Source organism: Seriola lalandi, unplaced genomic scaffold (genome assembly GCF_002814215.2).
Source record: "Seriola lalandi dorsalis isolate HSWRI2012SDOR001 ecotype SW California unplaced genomic scaffold, Sedor1 jcf7180002054887, whole genome shotgun sequence".
In the NCBI taxonomy this organism is placed as follows: Eukaryota; Metazoa; Chordata; class Actinopteri; order Carangiformes; family Carangidae; genus Seriola; species Seriola lalandi.
In genome coordinates, this window is record NW_019525439.1 from 337,858 (window position 1) to 359,717 (window position 21,860).

Sequence of the window (21,860 nt, forward strand, 5' to 3'; positions counted from 1 at the left end):
AGATCCCAACCCTACGGCTTGTTCCCCCTACACACACACACACACACACACACACACACACACACACACACACACACACAAAATGTTTTTTTTAATCTATTATAATCCGTAGAATTTGGCCAAAGTACAAAGTATCTGAGCCATGAAAAGGAGAATCAGCATGAATTTGCTCGGTGTGTGGTTCAGGACTTCATGGCTGCACACGTCAGCGTCTGTGTTATGTTAATTTTCCAATGAATATTAATATTCCACATCAACTTTATGCGTAATTTGCATGATTCTCCCACAACTGACTTGGCAGAAGAATGGGTAACACCCCACCATTACCTGAAGGCCCGCTCCTGTCATGAATATTAATGTTAATACTAGAAGAACACTTTCAATAGGCTACTATGCAAATGTTGCAGCTTTGGAAACATTACTTGCTTGTTGGCTTCTCTCTTGTCACTTTACAGCTGCACAGAAACCTGCATTTTTACTTTTTTTAAATGTTTTTATTATTTGAACCTGGCTGCTGCTGCTCGTTCTGCAGGCTCATGACATGATGACAGATTATGTCACCTGATCCCCTGAGCCCATTCAAGAATGCCAAACACGGCCTCGCTGCTGTTGCTACTTCAAGTTCAACTTGTGGAGGTCAAAAGATTGATTTCCTGAGCGCTCCAGGAGATACCACCAGGGTTATAAAATTATGCAGCTGCAGTTAAGTTCATTTGAATATTCGAATCAACATCAGACACGGGAATATTTGTGAACCTTGTGGCCAATAATTAACGTGTTCCGGCGGTAGAAGATAGACTTCTATTCTAGCTGACATTTAGGCGTCCAAACAAGCTCTGCAATATCTTAGCAAATCAATTTCCAATATGATGATGAAAACATCCACTCACATCCCGAAAGGCGATAAAGTGTGCAAGGATGTACAATAAAGTGACTCACATTTCACATTTGATTCACTGTTCAGAGACTTTCTTTTCTATTTTCTTTATAAATTCTTTGTGTTTTTGTTTGGCTTTGTGTTTTAACGTGAGCTTTATTATACTGTTTATGCACTGTGCCCCTTAAGCTACTTTTGTTTTTTACCTATTTTTCTCAGTTAATTTACAGAACAATACACTGCCTGACAGAGGACCTCGTAACCATGTCCAGTGACAGTGCATTATAGTGACACAATTTAGTTACAACAGCCCATCTCACTTAGTTAAACACATATGTTTTGTGGAACACGAGTCCACCTTGGTATGACAGCCTCCTTATTCAGTTGCAGCCATTTGTTCCATCACACAGACCTGCTTCAGTTTATAATTAAAAAAAAGAAAAGAAAGAAAAAAACCCCCGACGCTACACGCTGACCTTCATGAGACAATCACACTTTCAAAAACATTCTTACTATAATGACATTCAATCAGCTGAGAGACCTACAACTTCCTGACAGGCTGCAGCATCCACACGCTCATATTGTAAACTGTAAAATGACTGTGTTTATATAGCAGTACTAGCAAGGCACTGGCCTGACCATCAGCTGCAACTGGGGGTTCAGTGTCTTGTTGGACAGGAGGTGCTGGGGGTCAGTGGAGAAACCTGCTCTACCGTAACTGTATTACAGGTGTTCCAGGTATCTTTAAATTCTAAGCTGAGCAGTCTCCAAATGTGGCCTCGTAAAGTAGACTGACTGATTTCACCTGGCCCCTTGGGGCTGCACGGTGAGAGAGCAGGAGAGGAGAGAGAGAGAGAGAGGGAGAAGGAGAGAGAGAGAGGGAGAGGGAGAGGGAGAGAGAGAGAGGGAGAGGGAGAGAGAGAGAAAAACTGTCCAACTGTCAAACCCAGCCTCGGTCAAACCCCTCATCCAAGTCATAGTATCATGTCACCTCTTGGAAAGTAAGCACAGTAGTTTAAAAAGCAGTTACACTTTCTTAAACACACATTTCCCCATTTTTTTTTTTTTTTTTCAATCTAGTGAAGTTTCTTTCACTTTTAACTCAATTTACTGCAAAATTGCTGCCTGGGGTATGTTCCTCCACAGTTAATGTATCTCGTCCTAGATAATATCTCAGTTTCAGAGCAGCAGAACTGGCACACATCGAGCTTACAGGGTGCAAACACACACACACACACACACACACACACACACACACACACACACACACACACACACACACACACACAACGGTGTTTCCTTATAAATCCAGGGCTTTCCAAAAAACATAGAATGGGAAAGACTGGAAAAGATAAAGGGATAGAGAGAAAAAGACAGAAAAAAAACAAAGGACAAACGGAATAATATGACTATAAATGAGTCTGTTTACATAAAGAGAAATAGATAAAGAGGAAGAGACACAGAGACAGAAACAGTTAGACAGAAAGAGAACGTTGAAATTAGCTCGGAAGAAATAATTTAGCAAAGAAAGGGGGGAGGTGGGGGGGGGGTCACCAACAGCAATTTCCTCCAGCACATCCACAATTCTAAAAATGGATCGGAAGCTACAATAATAAAAATCTACATATTAGGGTATATCAAACAATATTCACCAACGCCATGGCAGCTGCTCCACAGGCCTGTACACGATGATTGTTGAGGTGTTGTGTGTAGTTGAAATCTACAATAATTAAGAAGAATTTCTGCACCTGCACAAGCCTCAGCGTGAGTCTTTTAGCCTATTCAGTCTAATGCACAGTGAAGACAGTGTTTATATGAGTTATCGTTAAAAAAACAATAATTCAACATATAGTTCTGAGTAACGTCATCACCACTTTGTTTGGGGATAGCATGGAGAGAAGACGTAGACAAATATGTAGGTGTAATCATTTACTTTAATCTTTGGTGTTAAGATCTAAATGCTTTCATAAATTAATTTATTTAAAAGGTCCCATATTTTACACTTCTGTGTTTTATTTGAAACCAAAAACCATCTCAGTGCAGTTTTCATCTCCTCTCTCTGGCTTCTCTCTGGAGCTCCAGTCACAACAGGTCGGTTGTTGGATGGTTTGATGGCGGGTCCAGGTGGGCGGGGCTAAGGGCGTGTTTGAGAGCAGTGACCGCTTTGTTGTGACATCACAAAGTCACAAAGTCACGGCTGGTTTTAAGGCTCAGTTTCAGGCTGTTTGCATTTCACTGTGGACTGAGCGCTTTAATACTTTCACAGTATTAATATAGAACCTAAAGCTGATTTATAATCAACAAAGACTTGGAAATCTCACTTTATAAAATGTGGGACCTTATATCCATCAAAGGATTTAAAAAGATATTCAAATATCACACATCTGTATCAGCAAAAACATTATTTTAAAGCGGACAAAATGCTGCTGGGGTTAAGTATTTTATCAACACGATGAGAATATATCTTCTGATGATGCATAATGTTCACTGGCAGAGTATTTCATTTGTTTTCCTACATTATCCACTTTTACAAGCCAATGACTGCTCGTAGCGACTGAAGCGTAATCACCACCACCGGCTGGATGTTGCAGTTTTGTCGTTTTGTCATTTGAATCTGTGATCTTGTTTTTTTTTCCCGTCAACTCTCAGAACTTACCACCATATTATAACGTGACAGTTGTAACGTACGTAAAATTTTGAACAAGAGTTCAGAATAATGTTTTCGGTCCACATCACCACAAAAGGCTGAACCAATCCCAAACATCGCAGGATTTCAGAGAATTATAAGTTTAAGGCTACACCTCACTATTATTTGGTACCGGATATATTTTAACAGGCAACACAAAAATTATATCCTGATTAAGAGAGTTTATACACTCCTTACTATCCCTAACCCTACTGTACTGATACTAATACTATGCTAAATGTGCAGGGGTTTTGTGAAGAGACAGTGAATCCTGGCACAGACAACAGCAGCTTCGCATGCATCATCAACACAAATATATTCAGTCTCATTACAGCTTGGAGTGTCTCCTTAATACCTGTCCTTGAAGAAGCGTCGGAAGCCAAAGGCGACCAGTTTGAGAGAGGCCTCAATCACAAAGGTGGAGGTGAAGAAGTAGTTGCAGTACTTCAGTGTAGTCTCCAGAGACTGAGAGAGGAACAGGGGTTAAAGAGGGACAACGGTTAGAAATGGAAAAAAAAAAAAAAAGGAGACAGCAGCAGGATCAGACAGTTAATTTCCTCTGTCTCTATCTCTGATCTTAGCTCTAATAAACTAATAAATCATCCTTTGTTCCACCACTTCTGTGTCCACACTAAGATACTGTAAATGGATTTGTTGTTCATTTTTTTTTTTTTCCATGACAATAAAAGAACCTTTGTATCAGCTGAAAGAGGAAGAGAGAGAAAAAACAACCTCACAAGTCCGGATGAGAGTTGTTGTTGGGTGGATCTGTTTTGTCAATGTGAGAAAAGTATCTTGCCAATGAATCTCTTTTAATAGAAGAGAGCTTAATTGAGACAAACAACTAAATGATGTCAGACTCTGGGGAGGAACAGGGAACTTTTTTTTTTCTTCCAAGACACTGGTATTAATGAGTCAGATAGAGAAAGACTACATGAATCAAAAGCCTGCAATCTTCAATGCACGTAATTGAACCTTATTATCATATCGCAGTCCAACTGTAGATGGATGAAAACTCCATGTGAAGCAGTATATGCTTCTACATTCAAATCAGTAGGTTTGTTTACCTTATACGGCACATTTTCTAAAGGACTTTTGGTATTGGTAGTTCATTAATAAAATTTGATCCTTAGCAAGGCTCTGCATCTTCGGAGAGTTGGATCTTTTACACACATTTGTAATCAAAAGGTGAATCCATCAGAAGAGTCTTCACACAGCTTATTGACGCTGTACAGCCACAGTCACGCTGAAAGGAACTGTTTTGCATATTTACTATTTTGGCAGAACATTTAGATGAGAAGACCGACACCACCCTCATGATAGTTTGTTTTTTCAAACCCCAAAACCGGGACCCTACGCGTTCGCTTTGTGGGACGATTATTCCAGCACTTAGTCCACCAAGCGACCTCAGTCCCTCAGCGAACAGAAAATGATGTTTTGTCTTTAAAAAAATCACCAAAACATAGTTAATTTAAAAGATATATAATAACACTACTAAATACAAAAACACAGGAAGTGCAACGTCTGTGCAGCCTAAGAGCTGAAAATCAGGGCAGTTTGGTAGTGACAGATGAAAACTGGGACTTTTTACTGTCTTGACAGGAAACTGGGAAAATCCTGGACGAATCAGGACGTCTAGTCACTGTATGATAGTCGGCGCACAGACACTAGAGTGGCATCAGTTCCTTTAACTTATCCCTATACTTTAGCTAAAGAAGGTAAACTGAGACTTGAGTACTTATATATATACTGTATATATAATTAATATATTGATTCTTGTCATTACATTATTTATTAATTGTACTATGTTTGTTTTAATTGATGTTCTTTTTTAAGTGGTATTTTTATCTACTGGACATCATTGTAAATAAAGGTTTTTGAGTTTAAATAAAGACATATTTATATAAGGAATGCTTTTTCAGGCAGAGCTGCTCCGGAGACAAAAATAATTGGCTGTCAAAATCCTCAATGAGTGAAGTCAAAGGCCAGTTCAGGGTTACTGCCCTTTTTATCCAGTTTTCTTCCTCTGTTGTTTTCAGTGCGCTTCAGTCTGGTGTTACGCAGGAATAAAAAGCTGCAGGTCTTTCACTCGGCTGTGTGGGCAGTACAGCTGCAGACGTCACTGGCAGCTCAAAACAGTAGTTGGTAAAAGCCAAACGTTAGCAGACTGAGAAGCTAACGCTAACTGTGGAGCCGTGCGGGGGTCGCCTTCAGTGCAGCCGCTTAAGCTGCTAATACCCCGTACCTTCAGCACTGGCACATTGTTGTTTTAAGAGCAGTGAAAATTCGGTTGAAACGCTGAAGACACCGCAGCCTCCAGACAAAACAAGCAGCCTCAAGACAAAACAAGACATGTGCAGCCTGCACGAGCACACAGCCGCGGGTTAGAAGTGTGACGGGGAACAGTGCCAATGTTGAAAATAAGAAAAAAATAAAATAAAATCCTTCACTTGTTTGATTTTAGCGTCTTCTTCCATTTCCTCCTGAATAAGAAAAAATAATTAAGCGTGAAATAAGTTATAGATTATTCTATATCAGTTTGATGTGTTCTATTATTCAGCAGGGCGGCACGGAAAATGTAATTACACTCACCCTCAGTAACCCGTAGCCTTAATAACTGTCCTTCATTTATTTGATAGCATCCATCTGAGATTTATCTAAGACGTTTTTAACACAAGCTGATTTTATTTCTGCCTCCAGAGCATCTCTGCTTCTGAAAAACACTTTACATAACTAATACCCCCCCCCCCCGATCTGCCAGAGCACTTGTATTCCAGCACGTGGATGAGTGTTTTTGGTTGTTGGCTGTTTTCTGCTGCTGATTCACAGCAGCAGGTTGGCAGGCTGCCTCTGGGAGTGCCCACTTAAAAAAAAAAAAAAAAAAGTCCAGATGGTGCATCACCACCCACTCAGAAGCACTTAAACAAGTCTGCTGTGTCTTGTCTGTCTGTCTCACTCCAACACCCACACCCACACGCCCGCGACTGTCCTTCCAGCTCCGGCGAGAAGTGCGGTCACCTGTGGCTGGCTGTAGTGCTCCAGGGACATGGTGATGACGTTAATGCAGATGATGAAGGTGATGACCAGGTCCAGGTAGTGGCTGGTGCACAGAGTGTGGATGGCCAGGCGGGCGCGGCCGTAGGAGGCGTAGTAGGGCATCTTCTGGGCCTCTGGAGAGGGAGAAAGTTTAAAGAGGTGAAGAGAAAGGGAAACAAAGACAATGAGAAATATTGATGGATAAATGGTGAAGTGAAGAAACAGGAGTTTAGATGTGGAAGGGAAAGGAAGTAGGAGGAGATGAACGGGGAAACAAAAGCACAAACTCAAGAAAAAAAAAGCAGACGAGACAGGAATAATAATGATATCTCTGCTCTGTGATTGCTCTCCTCTCTCCCTCCCAGGAGCTTTGGGTGTCCCATCTGTCCTCCCTCCCATCTATCCTTATTCGCCTTGACTCGTCCCATCTATCCTCCTTATCACCCCCTCTTTCCTTCCTCCTCTCCCAACTTTCCATTTCTTCTTTCAATTCCCTAATTTTTCTTCCTAATCTTTGCATTTTTCATCTCTCCTTCCTGTGCCTCTAGGCATCTACCCCCCCCCACACACTATTTATACTCCCCCTTTTTTCCAAGCATTGTTCTCAGTTCTCCCACACTTTTTTTACCCCACCCTCCTTCTCCGACTCTCTTACTTCTCCTCTTCTTCTCCATGCGGCGCTGGCGTTTCTCCTCGCGGCGCCTGGCCTCCTCCACCTCCTGGTGCTGCCGACACTTGTGGAAGTTCTCCACCACCACGCCCACGAACATATTGAGGACGAAGAAGCTGACGATCAGGAGGAAGGAGATGAAGTAGAGCAGCATCCACGGATTGTTGTTGGTTACAGGCTGGAGGAGAGAAAAGACGGAGAGGAAGTTGGGGGGGGGGACAAAAAGTGATGAGTGAGGAATCACTGGGGAAAAAAGTCAAGAGCAGGTGAAGTGAGGAAGATGAGAGGAAAGACTGGTGGGAGATATTCAGGAGAGAAGGTGAAGATTGCAGAGAGTTATTGTTATTGTGGAAAAGAGAAAAAAGTGGAGAGCAAATGTGTAAATAATTGGAAAGTCTGGACAGATAATGAACAAGTAGAAAAAGATTTAAAATTAAAAATGAAAGGAAAGAGAGAAAATCCATGGCGTCACCCATAGGTTTCTGAATAGCTGTTTTGAAGATCCACCATCGCCATCTTGGAAGACGCCTAACTCCGCCTCCCTCTGCCTAACTCCGCCTCCCTCCGCCTAACTCCGCCTCCCTCCACCTCCCTCTCGGCTAATCCAAATATGGGTAAAAAAAGGTGTGGCTGGAGCCGAGACAGTTGTCATAAAGTTGGAAATTTTCTTTTTTTTTAACCAGGCTGTAAACATGTTTGTTTCTGCTGTAAAGTTTGGCTTTTTAACATGGGAGTGTATGGAGATTGACACTTCTCTGTTGGCTTCATGTTTCAGCCACGTGTAAATCCAGTAACACATAGGCAACAAGAATGATGTGCGTTTGTGCATTTGGTTGTGTTGTGTGTATTCGCAGCGTATGTGTTGACGAATTGATGACTTTGAAGACGTTTTCTGAATTTGCACAGTATTTCTACGTACATGATCCACATGATGAGGTCGCTGTGTAGAAATCAGTTCCTGGATTATCTTGTAAAGAAATGTAGTGAGCAACAAGTGAGGACCAGTCATCTGCTTTGTCCCTTTTTTGAGATACGTTTGAAGATGACATATTAGCCTCTCACTATGGACAGTTCTCCAATTAAACCAAGACACTCCACACTCCACCTCCGGTCCAGAAACCCTGGAGCTGCCACCAGTCAGTCCGACAGGCGGGATGACAGGGAAACAGAAGAATAGGAAGGAGAGGGAGACAATGTGAAGAAAAGATCAGGGCGATCAGGTTAGGAGCTAGTCATCGGAGGGAGTCATTACAAAACAAAAATCAAGTTCAGGTGAAAGAAAGCCGGAGATGAGAGGGAGATTTTCAATTTGGAAGAGTGTTGAGTGTTGAAAGCGCAGGGCGGAGTGCAAATAGGATTAGTCATTCAGTGCCATGAGCTGAGGTTTCTCCCTGAGGCGGGGGAAACTGAATCATCCAGAATAATGTCCTCTCCTTAATAGATTCCCTAATAGATTCTCAAATAAAACCAGCTCGTGAGGGAATCTGTTCACTTTGTAGCCACTAATTTGCAACGTGTCATTGGACTTTGACGTCACGTGTGTGAACGTGTCTGCACGGTGTGTGTGAGGTTAAAGGAAAGTTTACTGAACTTTTAAACCGGTGGATTAAACAGATGGGGGTATACTATTAGAAGTATCAAAGTGACGACTGCATTTTGTTCACCCACTCTCTTCAAACCATAATCGGGGAGTAAATTGTCGATAACGATGAAAATAGAAAAAAAGTTTCAGTCCTTTATTCCTTGTCTTGCAGCTGATGAGCACACACAGAGGCGGTTTGGACTCAGGCTGAGACGCTTGGGTCCACGTCTGGCCGCCGGGCTCATATGCAAGTCGTTCTCTCAAGCCCTGCCTAAGGTGGTGACCTGACGGCAGCATATCTCTGTCCCACTTTAGTCTACAGGTCTTCTCTCCAGATTGTGAGTGAGTTCATCGCTCCAAAGTGAAGCAGTTTGTATTTTCAGGATCTGCAGTGGTGTCAATATTGCAGAGAGAGAAGAACACTGCAGTTATAAAATAGCCTGTCATGGTGACAAGGGTGCTGAGTCTGAATCTGCCTGTTGATTGATGATCCAACCTTCACCTACAATCATAACTTTATAATATACCTAAAGTATAACATCACATATACAAACAGCTAAAATAACTTAATGTTATGTGTCTTTGACAGTCATCCCATCCTGCTTTAGTTCAATCCTAAGGATAAGGAGAGCAGATAGAGGCAATGCTGCTTTGCTTCTATAGAAGAAATCGTAGCTGGTCTGGTGATGTGATCGGGAAGCCTCCTGTCCTGTGGAGGAGTTCTGGGCACATTCGACTGGGAGGACACACTGGGGCAGACCAGAAGGAGGGATTTCATATCCCATATGGCCCGAGAACGCGTGGGATTCCCTAGAAGCAGCTGGACGGCGTAGCTGCTCAGTTTCCTGCCACTGCAAACTGGACCCAGGTTAAACGGCAAAAGAATGGTTGGACTGACTGAGTGTTACACTTTTCCACATGTTGTATGAGTGTCAGTACACAGTGTGTGTCTGGTATTACCTGCTGGTCAATTCCCACTGCATCCAGACCATGGTACATGATATTGACCCATCCGTCTTTGGAGGCCAGCACAAACAGGGACATCAGAGCCTGGAGGGGAGAGAGAGAGAGAGAGAGAGAGAGAGAGAGAGAGAGAGAGACACACACACACACACACACACACAACTTTATTCAGCTCTAAATTGGTTGATGTTAACAATTGTTTTTAGTGAGGTAAAACGCTTACAGTACAAATATGACAAAATACCAAATAACAAACTAAGAATTCATACAGTAATTTAATTTTAATTAATCATTTTTGTGCTAAATGTGCTGTAATGCACTTGTTTGTTTATTCGTTCCAAACAAACGACTGAACTTTAGAGCAGAAAACATGTAGAACTGCTGTCATGTGATATGAATCAGTTATAGAATATACATGTATTTATACTGAATTACATTAATATACATTTTTGCATTATTTTCACACATTTTGTAGCAGCTGAGGTGTAGTTTACTAACCGCCATCAAGTATGTGTTAGTTATTTCTCTTGCACTGCACAGCAGGAGAAACGATATCCCCTATAGTGTGCTAATCATCATTATAATGTTTATGAGTCTGTGCACTGTTGTTTGTGTGTGCATCCAGGATTAGTACGTTCAAAGCAATCCAGACAGGATGTCAGGAACGTGTCTTTTTCTCTTTCTTGTACCTGTCCGAGGTTGTCAAAGTTGTATTTGTGGTGAATCCATCGATAGTTGGCAGCCAGACAGTCGGATTTGTTAGTGATGTTCTTCACGTCGAAGCCCACACAGTAGTAGAACTTGCCTTTGAAGAGCTTGGAAGGGAAAACACACACACGGGGAGGGAAAACCAGAAGCAGAGGCGCACAATGATGAGTTTTTGACAAGGACGTGACAACAGCGCTCGTGTGGAGCCACTTCCTGCGGCTTTTTTGAAGTGATTTCATAATTAGCGTCTGTAACTTAGCGTGTGGGTGAGGACTCCGTAAACACTTGATATCAACAGTTTGCTTTTCCTCCCTGAGAAGAGATGCTTTTTAATTCTCAATCACACTGACCACATCAAAGTGAGTAAAACAATGCACAACGGCGGAAAAGAGAGAAAGAGAATAATAACGTGAAGTGATGCGAGGGAGAACAGCGTGGGATTGACAGCTAGATGCAAAAGAATATATGGTGCTGCACCAATTAAATGAAAAGGGGAAAACCAACTCAGCTGTAAGTTTACAAGACTCATGAACTTGCCTGTAAATAGGATAAAATAATTGTGGCCTCGAAAGAATATTTTGACCCATTTTGATTCTCATGTGAATAAAAATTAAGTGAGCATGGGGGTCAGCGCGTTAGGTCATATTATATTTGCAGTCGGTCCAATTAAAGTTTCTGAAGACAGTACTCTTAAATTGTTAAAGGCTTGTGAGATTAATAAAAAAAAAAAAGAAAGACACAAAAAAGAAAGACGGAAAAAAAGAAAACTAAGTGTAAGGTGGAGAACATCTGAATCCATATTTGATGGTGTTTACCTGAACACCAAGGATGCCAAAAATGATGAAGAAGGCGCAACAGATGAGAACAATGTTGCCGATGGGCTTGAGGGACGTGATGAGGGTCTCAACCACCAGCTTCAGACCTGGAGCCCTGCTGATCACCCTGGAGGACAGGCGGAGACGGAGACAGAGATAGAGGAAGACAAAGAGAACAGGAACGAGAGGCGAGGACATGATAGCGTCAGAATTCAAAGAAAAGAATTTAAAAAAACAACTTACTTTACATAATATAAAGAAATACAGTATATGTCATCTTTAAAAGCAACAATGAAAAGGGCGACTGTGTAGTTCATTTTGATGCAGTGGAGACGAGGCAACATTTAGCAACATATACTGTATTTCCCTCCAATAACTTGGAGTGAGAACTGTACAAGTAACAATTTGTCACACATTTTGTGCAGCTTAATGGAAGAAGGATCTAACAGAAGACTGAGCAGGGTCACATGGTGCAGTTTAGATAATGACATAAAGCACAGACTGAATTCATTTAGTTTCAGATCTCTGCTCTCTACTTCCTTAACTGCTCTGTCAGGTGATAGTCGCCTCTAAACGAAGCTTATCATAAATTAGTGGTTCCAAACCCAGGGGCTTGGAAACACCGGGGGGGGGGGTAAGATAAAGATAAATCTGAAATGTCAGGGGATGATTAATGAGACAGGTGAGCATATAAAAATTGCATATCTGCTACAAAATTATAGGTACTACTTTCTAATAAAGCAGACTTTACAAAGGGCTTATAAACTGTAACTGTTTCAGCTTCATTAATAGTTAATGTATAATCCACTGGTGCTTTATAGATCAGGGAAAAGCCCTTAGTAAAAGGCTGCAAATAATCCGGCTGGTCAAACACCTACCTGATGAAAGACTGATCTATAAAGATCAGTAAATGTTTAATTAAGCTGTAATAAGGTCTTTAATTACAACCTATAAAACTGTTATAAAAAAGGTGCCTCATTAGAAAGTGGTACCAAATGTATTACAGTTCTCAAACCTTTCCTATTTTCTTGTGGATTCATGTTGAGTCTTAGCTTCATAAAACAGCTGGAAAAAGGAAAATATATTGGATTGGTTGAAACTGATAAATATTCTCCATATAAAGTATGACAAGAAGACACATGTTTAGAGGGGTCACAAGCCAAAATAGACGCGGAAAATCATGTAAAACCATGTTTTTTAGAAATATTAAAATATGTATGGAACAATATAAATAAATTTCAAAAGAAAATCTGTGGATTTGTTCACAGAACACAATAATTTCTTCTCTGTGTGTGTGAATCTCCAGCCTGGCCATAAAAACTTCATTTCACATCCTTCAAGAAGGGAGAGAAAATAGAGAGAGCAAGAGAGAGAGAGAGAGAGAGAATAATCATGCCGCAAAAACAGTTTGCCTTGCTAACCTGAGGGGACGCAGCGTCCGGAGCAACCTGAGAACACGAAGCACCCCCAGGATCTTAGCCCCGCCCGCCATGGAAACCACGATGTCAATCAAAGAGACGAAGACCAGGAAACCGTCGAGTATGTTCCAGCTGCTCCTGAGATAGGCCCTCTCCCCCAGGTACAGACCCATGGACACCACCTGGAGAGATGAAGGGAGAGAAGCTGAAGCCTGCACAGGTAATGCAACAGTGGCCACACACCCACACCCACACCCACACCCACACCCACACACACACACACACACACACACACACACACACACTCACACACCCACACACACACATGCACATAGACTTTGATATTCAGATTTCTTATTTGGCTTCTCAAACATGTATTTCATTTCATGTCAGCTGCTTTCCGGAGGAGAGGAGAGGAGAAGAGAGGAGAGGAGACATTTGAAACAAAGATTAAAGACAAAAAACACGGGAGGCGGAGAGAACTGTGATTGAGGGAGAGAGGTGTTACAACCAAAAAATGTGTTACGTTTCCAAGGAGATGAAAGGAGGGGAAGAAGGAGAAGAAAGACAAACAACAGCCCTTAAATCCCAATATGAGAAAGTGAATGTTTGAAAGGAAGAGGGAGGGAAGAGACGAGGAGAAAGATCAAGGAAACAAAGAGAGGAAGGGGAAAGAAAGACGATTAAAAGTCTACTACAGTTCAAACAAAAATAGTGGTAATCTCCAACATCACTGTCTCCACATTCAAATTATGATTCATGGTTTTTGTAATGATGAATCCTCATCAGCAATATCAAAGTCCTGTGGATTTGTTTGTGGAGTGAAAACTACTTTTATGTTGACACTGAATCTTGCTGACTGCAGCGTAACGAAGGAAAAATGTTTATGATTTAAACTCGAGAAGAATAATTCGAAGAGAGGCTTTACTATTTCATTTTTAGTTAAGTCATACAGTAGTTTGGACTGCTGACACGGCGCTGCAGCAGTCTGCCCCAAATCCTCTTTAATCAGACCCTTCTCCACTTCTCTGGACTCACACACCGGAACTGAACCAGGAAGGCAAGAGGAGAGGAGAGGAGAGTAAGGGTGAGGTGGAGGAAAGGAACGACGAGACAGTCATCGGTGCAAAGGAACGAAAAGGTGGAAATAAGGGGGGAAAAATAAAGAGAAAAATAGGAAGTTTTGAGATGAAAAAAAGAGCCGGTGAACTTGGAGGAAAAAGGTTACATGGCAGATGTTTGTGTGCGACATCGTTTGACACCTGCCAGGCATTTTCGTGGCAATAACGACTTGGTGTGGCTGTCATGTCGCAAAGAGAACGTGCACAGAAAAAAAAAAAAAAAAAAAGCTGGGGCTGGTGGTAGTCGTGCAAATACCACTGAAATTCTATCTTTTCTAAATCTATCCCGAATATTTGGTGGGTAAAGCAGATTCATAATGTGTTAAAATTACCATAGAAACGTCTCAAATTACACTTCTACTCCATTGATCCATATGATCAGCAGTCTTACTTTCAGTGGCCACATATACGAAACATGAAAACCATCTGTTCAGAATATTCTCCAGCAAATGGAGTCTTTGATCTTAATCTATCAGTGGGTTGAAAGGCTGAATATTAATTTGCAATAGAGCACACAAATGCTATACTCATCAACAATGCTACCTCTTTTTTCAAATCTCTTCCATCCAACTATGTACAGATAACCTATATTGATCTCAGCACAGTTTATGGAATGGATGTCGACCACAGGTAGTGCTTGAGGAGATTTTTTTCATGTATTCATTTGTTTATTTATTTATTCATTCATTATAACTTCAGTACACAGCTGGCTGCAGAGCTTAATAACAAAAACAATTCAACAGTAATCTATATTCCATTATCAAAAAGGAGCAGGGAGAAGAAAAACCTTCTGAAAATAAGTGACACAGATGATCTTCCAATTTCAACCTTTGAAGACGCAACAAAATGCAACAACCTGGAGGCAGTTGTTCAAATTTCTATGTTATAATTCAAGTTTATAGTCTCCACTGGAATCCACTGAAACTACAGCTGTTGTCCTGCCTTAACAAACAGGTAACAAATGTTAAAGGAGCTATTTGTAAGTTTTGCTATTGCGACAATAGCTAATGTTCGCATTAACAGCTGTTTACTTAGCAGTTTCCGATACCGAGTCAGTGTAGCGTCCGGTCTGCCCTGAACAAGTAGCGCTGCTCAGAGGACGTATCTTAACTTCTTGCCATGTAAACGCAACAATGGCTGAAGCTGTTAAGACTGGTAGGTAAACAGCTGTTACTGCTAACGTTAGATATGTAGCAATTGAAAATAGCTCCTTTAAAGAGGTAATTTCAAGGAATCATGCAGTGATTATCTGATACTATATTTTCCGTGGGTTACTCCTTTACTGGACTGACAGTTGGTGTCAGTGGCTCATACCTACTGATAATCTAACCCACAGTGACAGCCTCTCTGGTCATTAGACTGAGATAATAGACAGTATTAGATAACATATTTCATAATACAGTTTTACTGGGCTTCTTTACTTCCTTTAGAAATGCTTGGATAAAAACTCTGCTGCATTTCAGTGTGCTGGAAACCCTTGACAACATGTTCCACCTCTGAACAAACACCATAACTGTCACCACAGTAACTCAAAGTGAGTGACGGCAGCAGCAGCAGCGGTGGCAGCGTGTTAGCAGACAGCGCCATGCCAACAGTTGTCAGGGCATCGTAACGCTGAAGAAATAAGGTCAAACCTGAACATCGGGGGGTGAAAAGGACAAAAAAACAAAAAAAGAGAGAAATAAAGAAGAAGTATGAAAGAAAGGCAACGCAGGGGAAAGAAAGGCAGCCAGATGAAGGGAGAGAAGGATGACGAAATTCAGAGAGAGAGAGAGAGAGAGAAAAAAACAACTGAAGTAGTCAGTTTGCAGAGTTTCATTCAGCTCAGTTTAGGAACAGATGATCTTTGCTCATCTCCTCGACAGCTGACACAGACCAAAACTTTCACTGTAAGAAAATGTCCCATCTGTCCTCGCTGGTGAGATCTGTACAGCGGCGAGTCACTGTCATATTTCACACGATGGGTCTTTCGTCATGTTTTGACAGGCTCGATAGCCAGTTATAATACATCTGCTCTGTTATTAATAGCAGCCGGCTATACCAAAGCCCCTCCAGGACTATTGGAGTGCCGTGGGACCTCCATTAAGCAGATCAAATATCATCCATGATAAAACATGATGCATGGGAAATCTATCGCAGGCCGATGCCAGCGCTATTATCAAAGCCAGCTCTGCTCCTCTCGCACTACCAGCTGTCCTTTGGCTGACAGGACGAGCGTGTCACATTAAATTCAAATTCAAATTACATTCAAACCCCATTTGGAAATATAATTTAGCAGAAAATATGGCATTGATTGTACATGTCACTTCAGAGTTGTTTTTGCAATGTGATGTTTAAGATGGGATTTTGTGAGCTGTCATAGGTTTGAAATGAATCTCTAAATCGTTCCCACAGTACTCTTCACACTGTACCCATGTTTCAACATAACTCTGTAGCCCAAATACTCTGAGTTTGAGCTTGAACTCTTCATTATTTGTTTGAGAAGAGACAAATCTGATCTGTGTGCATCAACCATTAGCCACTGAAAGTCTCCGCATGTGGTCAAATTTACAAAAACAACTACAGGAAATATGGGCAGGAAAAGTAAATAAAATAAATTTGAAAAAATATTGAAACTGCAGCCAATTTTTTGAGGAGGCGACCAAGGTAGCCAACAGAGGTCACTAGTGGCTGAGATTCTGCAAAACTGTGTGTACTGTGGCAGCGGAGAAGCGAATGTGAGCTGGCTCTAGCAGCAACTGCCAGATTGGATTAGGTTTTGAGGAAGCTGATTTGGGCTGAGAACCAACTGCGTGTGGTCGACTCTATCTCTTTCAAATTATGTTTAAATACTACAAACTTGTTTTGCCAAATGCGCTCTGTGCTCTGCTGACTGAGTAATGATCCATGGCAAAGTGTTTTCAGAACGAAGAAAGGCCCGAAGAGAGGAGGCTCTGGACTGTTTTCTGAGTGATCGAATAAAAAATATCAGGTAAAACACTCAGAAAAATCACAAAGTTACACAAGTCCTGACAGCAGCTGGCAGCTTCAGTGGAGTAGTTTGGAAATTTTGTGTCTCAAAGGAGCGAAGTTGAAAAAAGGTGAAGAACATGAGTCATTCATGTTACGAGGTTTGACTCTCTCGGTCCAACCTTTGAGAATGTGGCAGACGTCTTGTTCCAACACGAGGCTGCTGCGACCAAAATACTGTAGAGTTTTAATGGAAGAGTTGTGACCGGCTAACACTTCCTGCGAAGCCTTTGAAATGCTCTTTAGTAAATGGCATTTGTTGTGCACAGACCTGGAACTGAGACGCAGGACATTGCTACTTAGAGCTCAAAAACAAGATCTAAGGTTCTATTTCTTTCAGCTTTTATTACTAAGCCCATAAAATAAAGCACAGTGCTTTAATGGAAACAGAATTTTCGGAAATTTTATGACTTAAATGTTGCCTGTATTTATTTTTAATATTATTATTGGTACATTTAATGGCATATTCATTTATTTATTGAGTCGTTTATATATTTATTTATTATTATTTTTGTTTCAGTGCTCCATAGTTTCAGGAAGTGCTAAATCACTGGTGCTGTGGGAAGAAATGGACCCAGTGACGAGATAAACAAAGCGTTGACAGAGTCTTTAAATTGAACAGTGTGAGCGCAGAGAGCGGTGCAACACACTGGCGGCTAAAATGCTTGTCTGACACTCGGTCTGTCCGTCAGTCCCGCTTAGACCTTATAACGGTCTGATCAGTTTTAGCAGGCAAAAGACACGGTGTGACGAGACCGTGTCAACTGTGGACAAAGCGTGTACGGGTGTGTGTCTGTTTGGACATGTATGTGTGTGTGTGTGAGAGAGAGAGAGAGAGAGAGAGAGAGAGAGAGAGAGAGACGGGGGTGGAGGTGGAAAGATAGCCAGCTCCACACTCCTCTCCCTGTTTCTAATTAGAGTCTGATGTTCAAGGTCAGACTCACTGTGTGCAGGCAGGACTGTTTACACTGATCACTACGGGGGTGTGCATGTGTGTGTGTGTGTGTGTGTGTGTGTGTGTGTGTGCGTGCGTGTGTGTGTGGACAGGAGATGAGAACAGGCCGTCCTCGTGATGGAGTGTGTCTCGGAGAGGAAACTCTGTTTAATTAGTGTGGTTTCTTAATTAGAGCTCCATGGAGAGAGATCTGACTGACCAGCCTGGAACAACAGATTAAGAGCAACAAGAGGGGAGGGAGGAAGAGGAAGAGAGAGAGAGAGAGAGAGAGAGAGAGAGAGAGAGAGAGAGAGGGATGATGGGATGGATGATGGAAAGAGGCTAAAATACAGTGCGAAGAAAATAATGTTGTATCTCTGTTGTATTGAGAAAACTAACAGCATGGCAGATCATTATCTTAACTGTCCATGAATTCATTAATTACTGTTTAAAACTGTTTTAACATTTAGAGAAATTATAATTAGCTAAATAAATTATTTATTGATGCCAATTAATAAACATGCATTTACACGGAGCGCAATTACAATGTGAGTTTGTGAAGCTCCGAGGCAACAAAGGATTTCATAAAGAAAAAATCTGCTATTCCTGCAGCGACCGACTGAATCAATTAGAGGGTCTTTCTCTCTGATTTGTCCGGCGTCAAAGGACCGAGCAGCACGGAGAGGAAAAGCATTCCTGCGTATCTCTATAAAAGCCCGACTCCACGGATGCAACACAGGCAGAGAGATTATTATGAGGTTTCTCTTGAGTGTAATCATTAGAAAAAAGTCAGTGCAGAAGAAAGTCAGTAAGTATTTAAGTAAGCACATAAGCAAGTGAGCAAGTAGGTAAGGGTGTATGAAAAGGTTGGTGGAAGGTGGGAAGATGCCATATGGTTACTTCTGATGAAACACATTGGCAGCTTTAATAACTCAGTAAGTAAGTTGGTAAGTAGGTATTTAAGTAAGTAAGTAATTAAACATCTAAAGTTTACTTTGATAGCATCCATCAGAAATCCTCAGAGACCCGCTGGTGGTTTAATGCCGTCGTTAACGCGAGCAGCTTCCCGGCCATGCACCGCGCTAAAAGTGATTGCCTCATTATGAACCGGGAGACGTCTGCAAACACCGGCCGAAGATACGGAGGAGTTTAAAGTCAGAGGTGTAACTTGCTAAACATACTGTTGTCACTGTCGATGTGGAATATATGAAGCACTTGAGATCATGTGCTTATGATACGAGGTCTCCGGTTCAAACATTGAAAAATCTGCACAGGAAAAGTAAATGCTGTATGCTTTCTCTTGATGGAAGCTACCACTCACTGTTATTGCCTGGACTACACAGGGTCACCCTCTTTTGAACAAGCAGTTTTCCCAGTTGCCTGAGACAGTTTGGACTCGTTTGCCGGCCTGTAAGCTCATTGAAACTTGTTATGGGCCAGATGTACTGAGAAATCACTGTCGCGCAACTTCGTTCCTGCGGTTTTCATCGAGTTTGTGACCACAGTCATTACGCAGTCAGCTCCTGTACTGCTGTGCTTTTCTGCTGAACCTCCAGGGCGCACTCTGCCAGTGAAGCTGAGCTCACGGGGCGCAGGTCAGCTCAGAAAAGGCAATAAACATGGTAAACACAAAGGAGATGGAGTATAAGAAAAGGTAAGAGAGAGAGAGAGAGAGATAGACAGGTCCAGCAGAGTGGAGCAATGTTTTAAACTAAACAAAGAAAAGTTTAGTTGCAGTCTGGAGTGATTTTACATCATTGATGGTAAAGTTTGATTAACACAAACCCCAATTCCCCCGTCCATTACTCTTTTGTGTTACAGTAATCACATACTGTGTGTTCAACAATAATTGCCTAATGGCTTCAATTTCGTTTCTAACAGTCAGGTTTTAGTTCTAAATAAGGCTTAATGCGTATTTATTTCCACCACTGCAACCTTACTTTACGCCTCCTCTCGAGAGGCAGAGAAACGTTGCTGCAAAATCTACAGACGCAAATAACGTGACCTCAGTGAATCCCACATACATCCTCCCCCTCTGTTAGCACGTCTCCTGTTCTAGATACAAACGATACGCAAACCTGTGATTCCAGCCTGCTGCAGCTTTCTGATACATGCAGCACGAGTGTTCGGGGCAGAGTGTGTCACATCTGCACCTGAAAATCCGGCGCACATCTGGCCCTGTGTGTGATATCAGGCCGACATTAACATGACTTGATATGAGAACCTCATCAGTTGGAGACCGTTCCCCTGAGGATTTCATCGCTAAATGAGGTCCTTTCAGTGGAGGTGGTGGTGTTAATATCTGTGTTATGGGTTGCAGGATAAATGCTGTCACAAGTATATTAAGACAAATGATTGTGTAATTGTTTGGAAACACGTAACGCTGCAGCTGAGATGAAGCTCGTCTTCCGTGCAAACACAAAGAGGATGGGAACGTGAAGCTGGCAGGATGATAATTACTTTAACTGTAAGAGTCGGACCTTTGGCTCGACAGTGGATGGAAGTCGGTGGCTACGGTGGAGCGACTAACAGACAGTATTCCAGATAAGATCGTGAGCGGCATGATAAGGCTGGGACCGCCTCTGAGCGTGCAAATGAAGCAGCGCATGGACGGGTAACAACAGAGCTCCAATGATTAAATTACAAACAAGGGGACAAAAGAGCTCAGAGGACGATAAGAGACTGATACAGGGCTCCGTATGAAATTAATTAAACCAGGAGCAGAGAGAAGATGAAGTGAACAAAAATGTGAGCGATTGAAAGACCGATTGAAGGAATGGAGGTAAATACAGAAGGAGACAGAAAGGGGGTGGGGGGGTGGAGATAGAGAAGAGGATGAATAACAAAGCAAAGCTAAGTTCAACCTGGGGCCAAACTGCATATACTGTACATGCACATGTGACTCTACACCACCACAGTGCTGAGATCTACATATCACCGTGTTACACATGTCTTCATTATCCCTGCTCATAAATAAATCACTATAGGCTTTCTACCAATGCGGAAAACGCCTGGAGACACACAGCCCTTAATAATAATGGATGATGCCCTGTCTTCTGGACAGCAGATTAGTGGATAAAAAAGAGAATGTGTGTGTGTGTGTGTGTGTGTGTGTGTGTGTGTGTGTGTTTATCGATGGGAAGTCCAGGAGTAGCTAAAGGGCAGCTGAAGAGCGATAGCCTTCTAATTAACTTCATTATCTATCTGCCCATCGCTAATGGGACATGTGCAACTGATTAAACCGCGAGTTGCAGAGTTGTTAAGAAAAAGAAGAGGAGAGAGAGAGAGAAAAAAAAAGAGGAGGTTGGGGGTCCATAACAGCTGGAGATGAAAGGGGAAGATGAGAAGAAAGAAGGGAAGAAGGGATGGAGAGAGAAGAAGGAAACCGGATGGGAAACGAAGAGGGGAAAGAAGTGGACAGGAGCAGGAGATAAGAGGATGTAAGAAAAAGATAGGAATTACAATTCCAGTAGATGAGAGGCAGAGAGCAGAAACCCGGAGGAGAGAGAGGAGATGAGATACAAGGTCAGAAAAGAGCAATGGGGAGGAATTGCATGAGAGGAGAGAGGTGAGGTCAAGAAACGAAAGTGGAGGAGAGCAACAGGAGAAAGAAAGGAGAGGAGAGGGAAGAGCATTTTACCTTGACCGTCATCTCGGCAACAAAAATGGCAGTAAAGATGTAGTTGGAAATGGTGAGAAACACTCTTTCCTGTAACAAAGAGAGAGAGAGAGAGAGGACAAAGGCTGAGAGAAGAAGAAGGGAAGGAAAAAAAGCTGTAGGGAGGGAAGGGAAGAGACAAACAGAAGTGGTATAAACCCGGCCTGAGCGGAGAGGACTCACCCGGCTTCACTCACAAGCTTCAAACTACAATTTGAAAAAAAAAGCACATCAATCAGTTCTGCTCCTCTGCGAATTCACTGAATGGTTACTTTTTTTTGTAATTAAATTAGAATCAGACTTAGTTACCAAATTAAATGCCAAATTTGAAAAAGTTGCTGCGCTTTAATTTGGAGGCGTCAGATCACTTCCTCGAAAAAGTG

At 42.0% G+C, this 21,860-nt stretch overlaps 1 protein-coding gene across 1 annotated transcript in view; it reads right to left on the bottom strand.

Annotated features, from left to right (window-relative positions):
* The window catches only part of LOC111671870 (voltage-dependent T-type calcium channel subunit alpha-1I-like), a 45,771-nt gene extending 34,720 nt beyond the window's left edge, over positions 1-11,051 (bottom strand). Inside the window, exons 1-6 of the mRNA XM_087180077.1 lie at positions 11,043-11,051; positions 10,504-10,629; positions 9,812-9,901; positions 7,255-7,447; positions 6,534-6,733; positions 3,919-4,028 (exon numbers count right to left, since the gene is read on the bottom strand). Of these exons, the coding sequence (XP_087036203.1) occupies positions 3,919-4,028; positions 6,534-6,733; positions 7,255-7,447; positions 9,812-9,901; positions 10,504-10,629; positions 11,043-11,051 (728 nt within the window). The remainder of the gene's footprint in view (positions 1-3,918; positions 4,029-6,533; positions 6,734-7,254; positions 7,448-9,811; positions 9,902-10,503; positions 10,630-11,042) is intronic.
* Between the last annotated feature and the right edge of the window lie 10,809 nt (positions 11,052-21,860).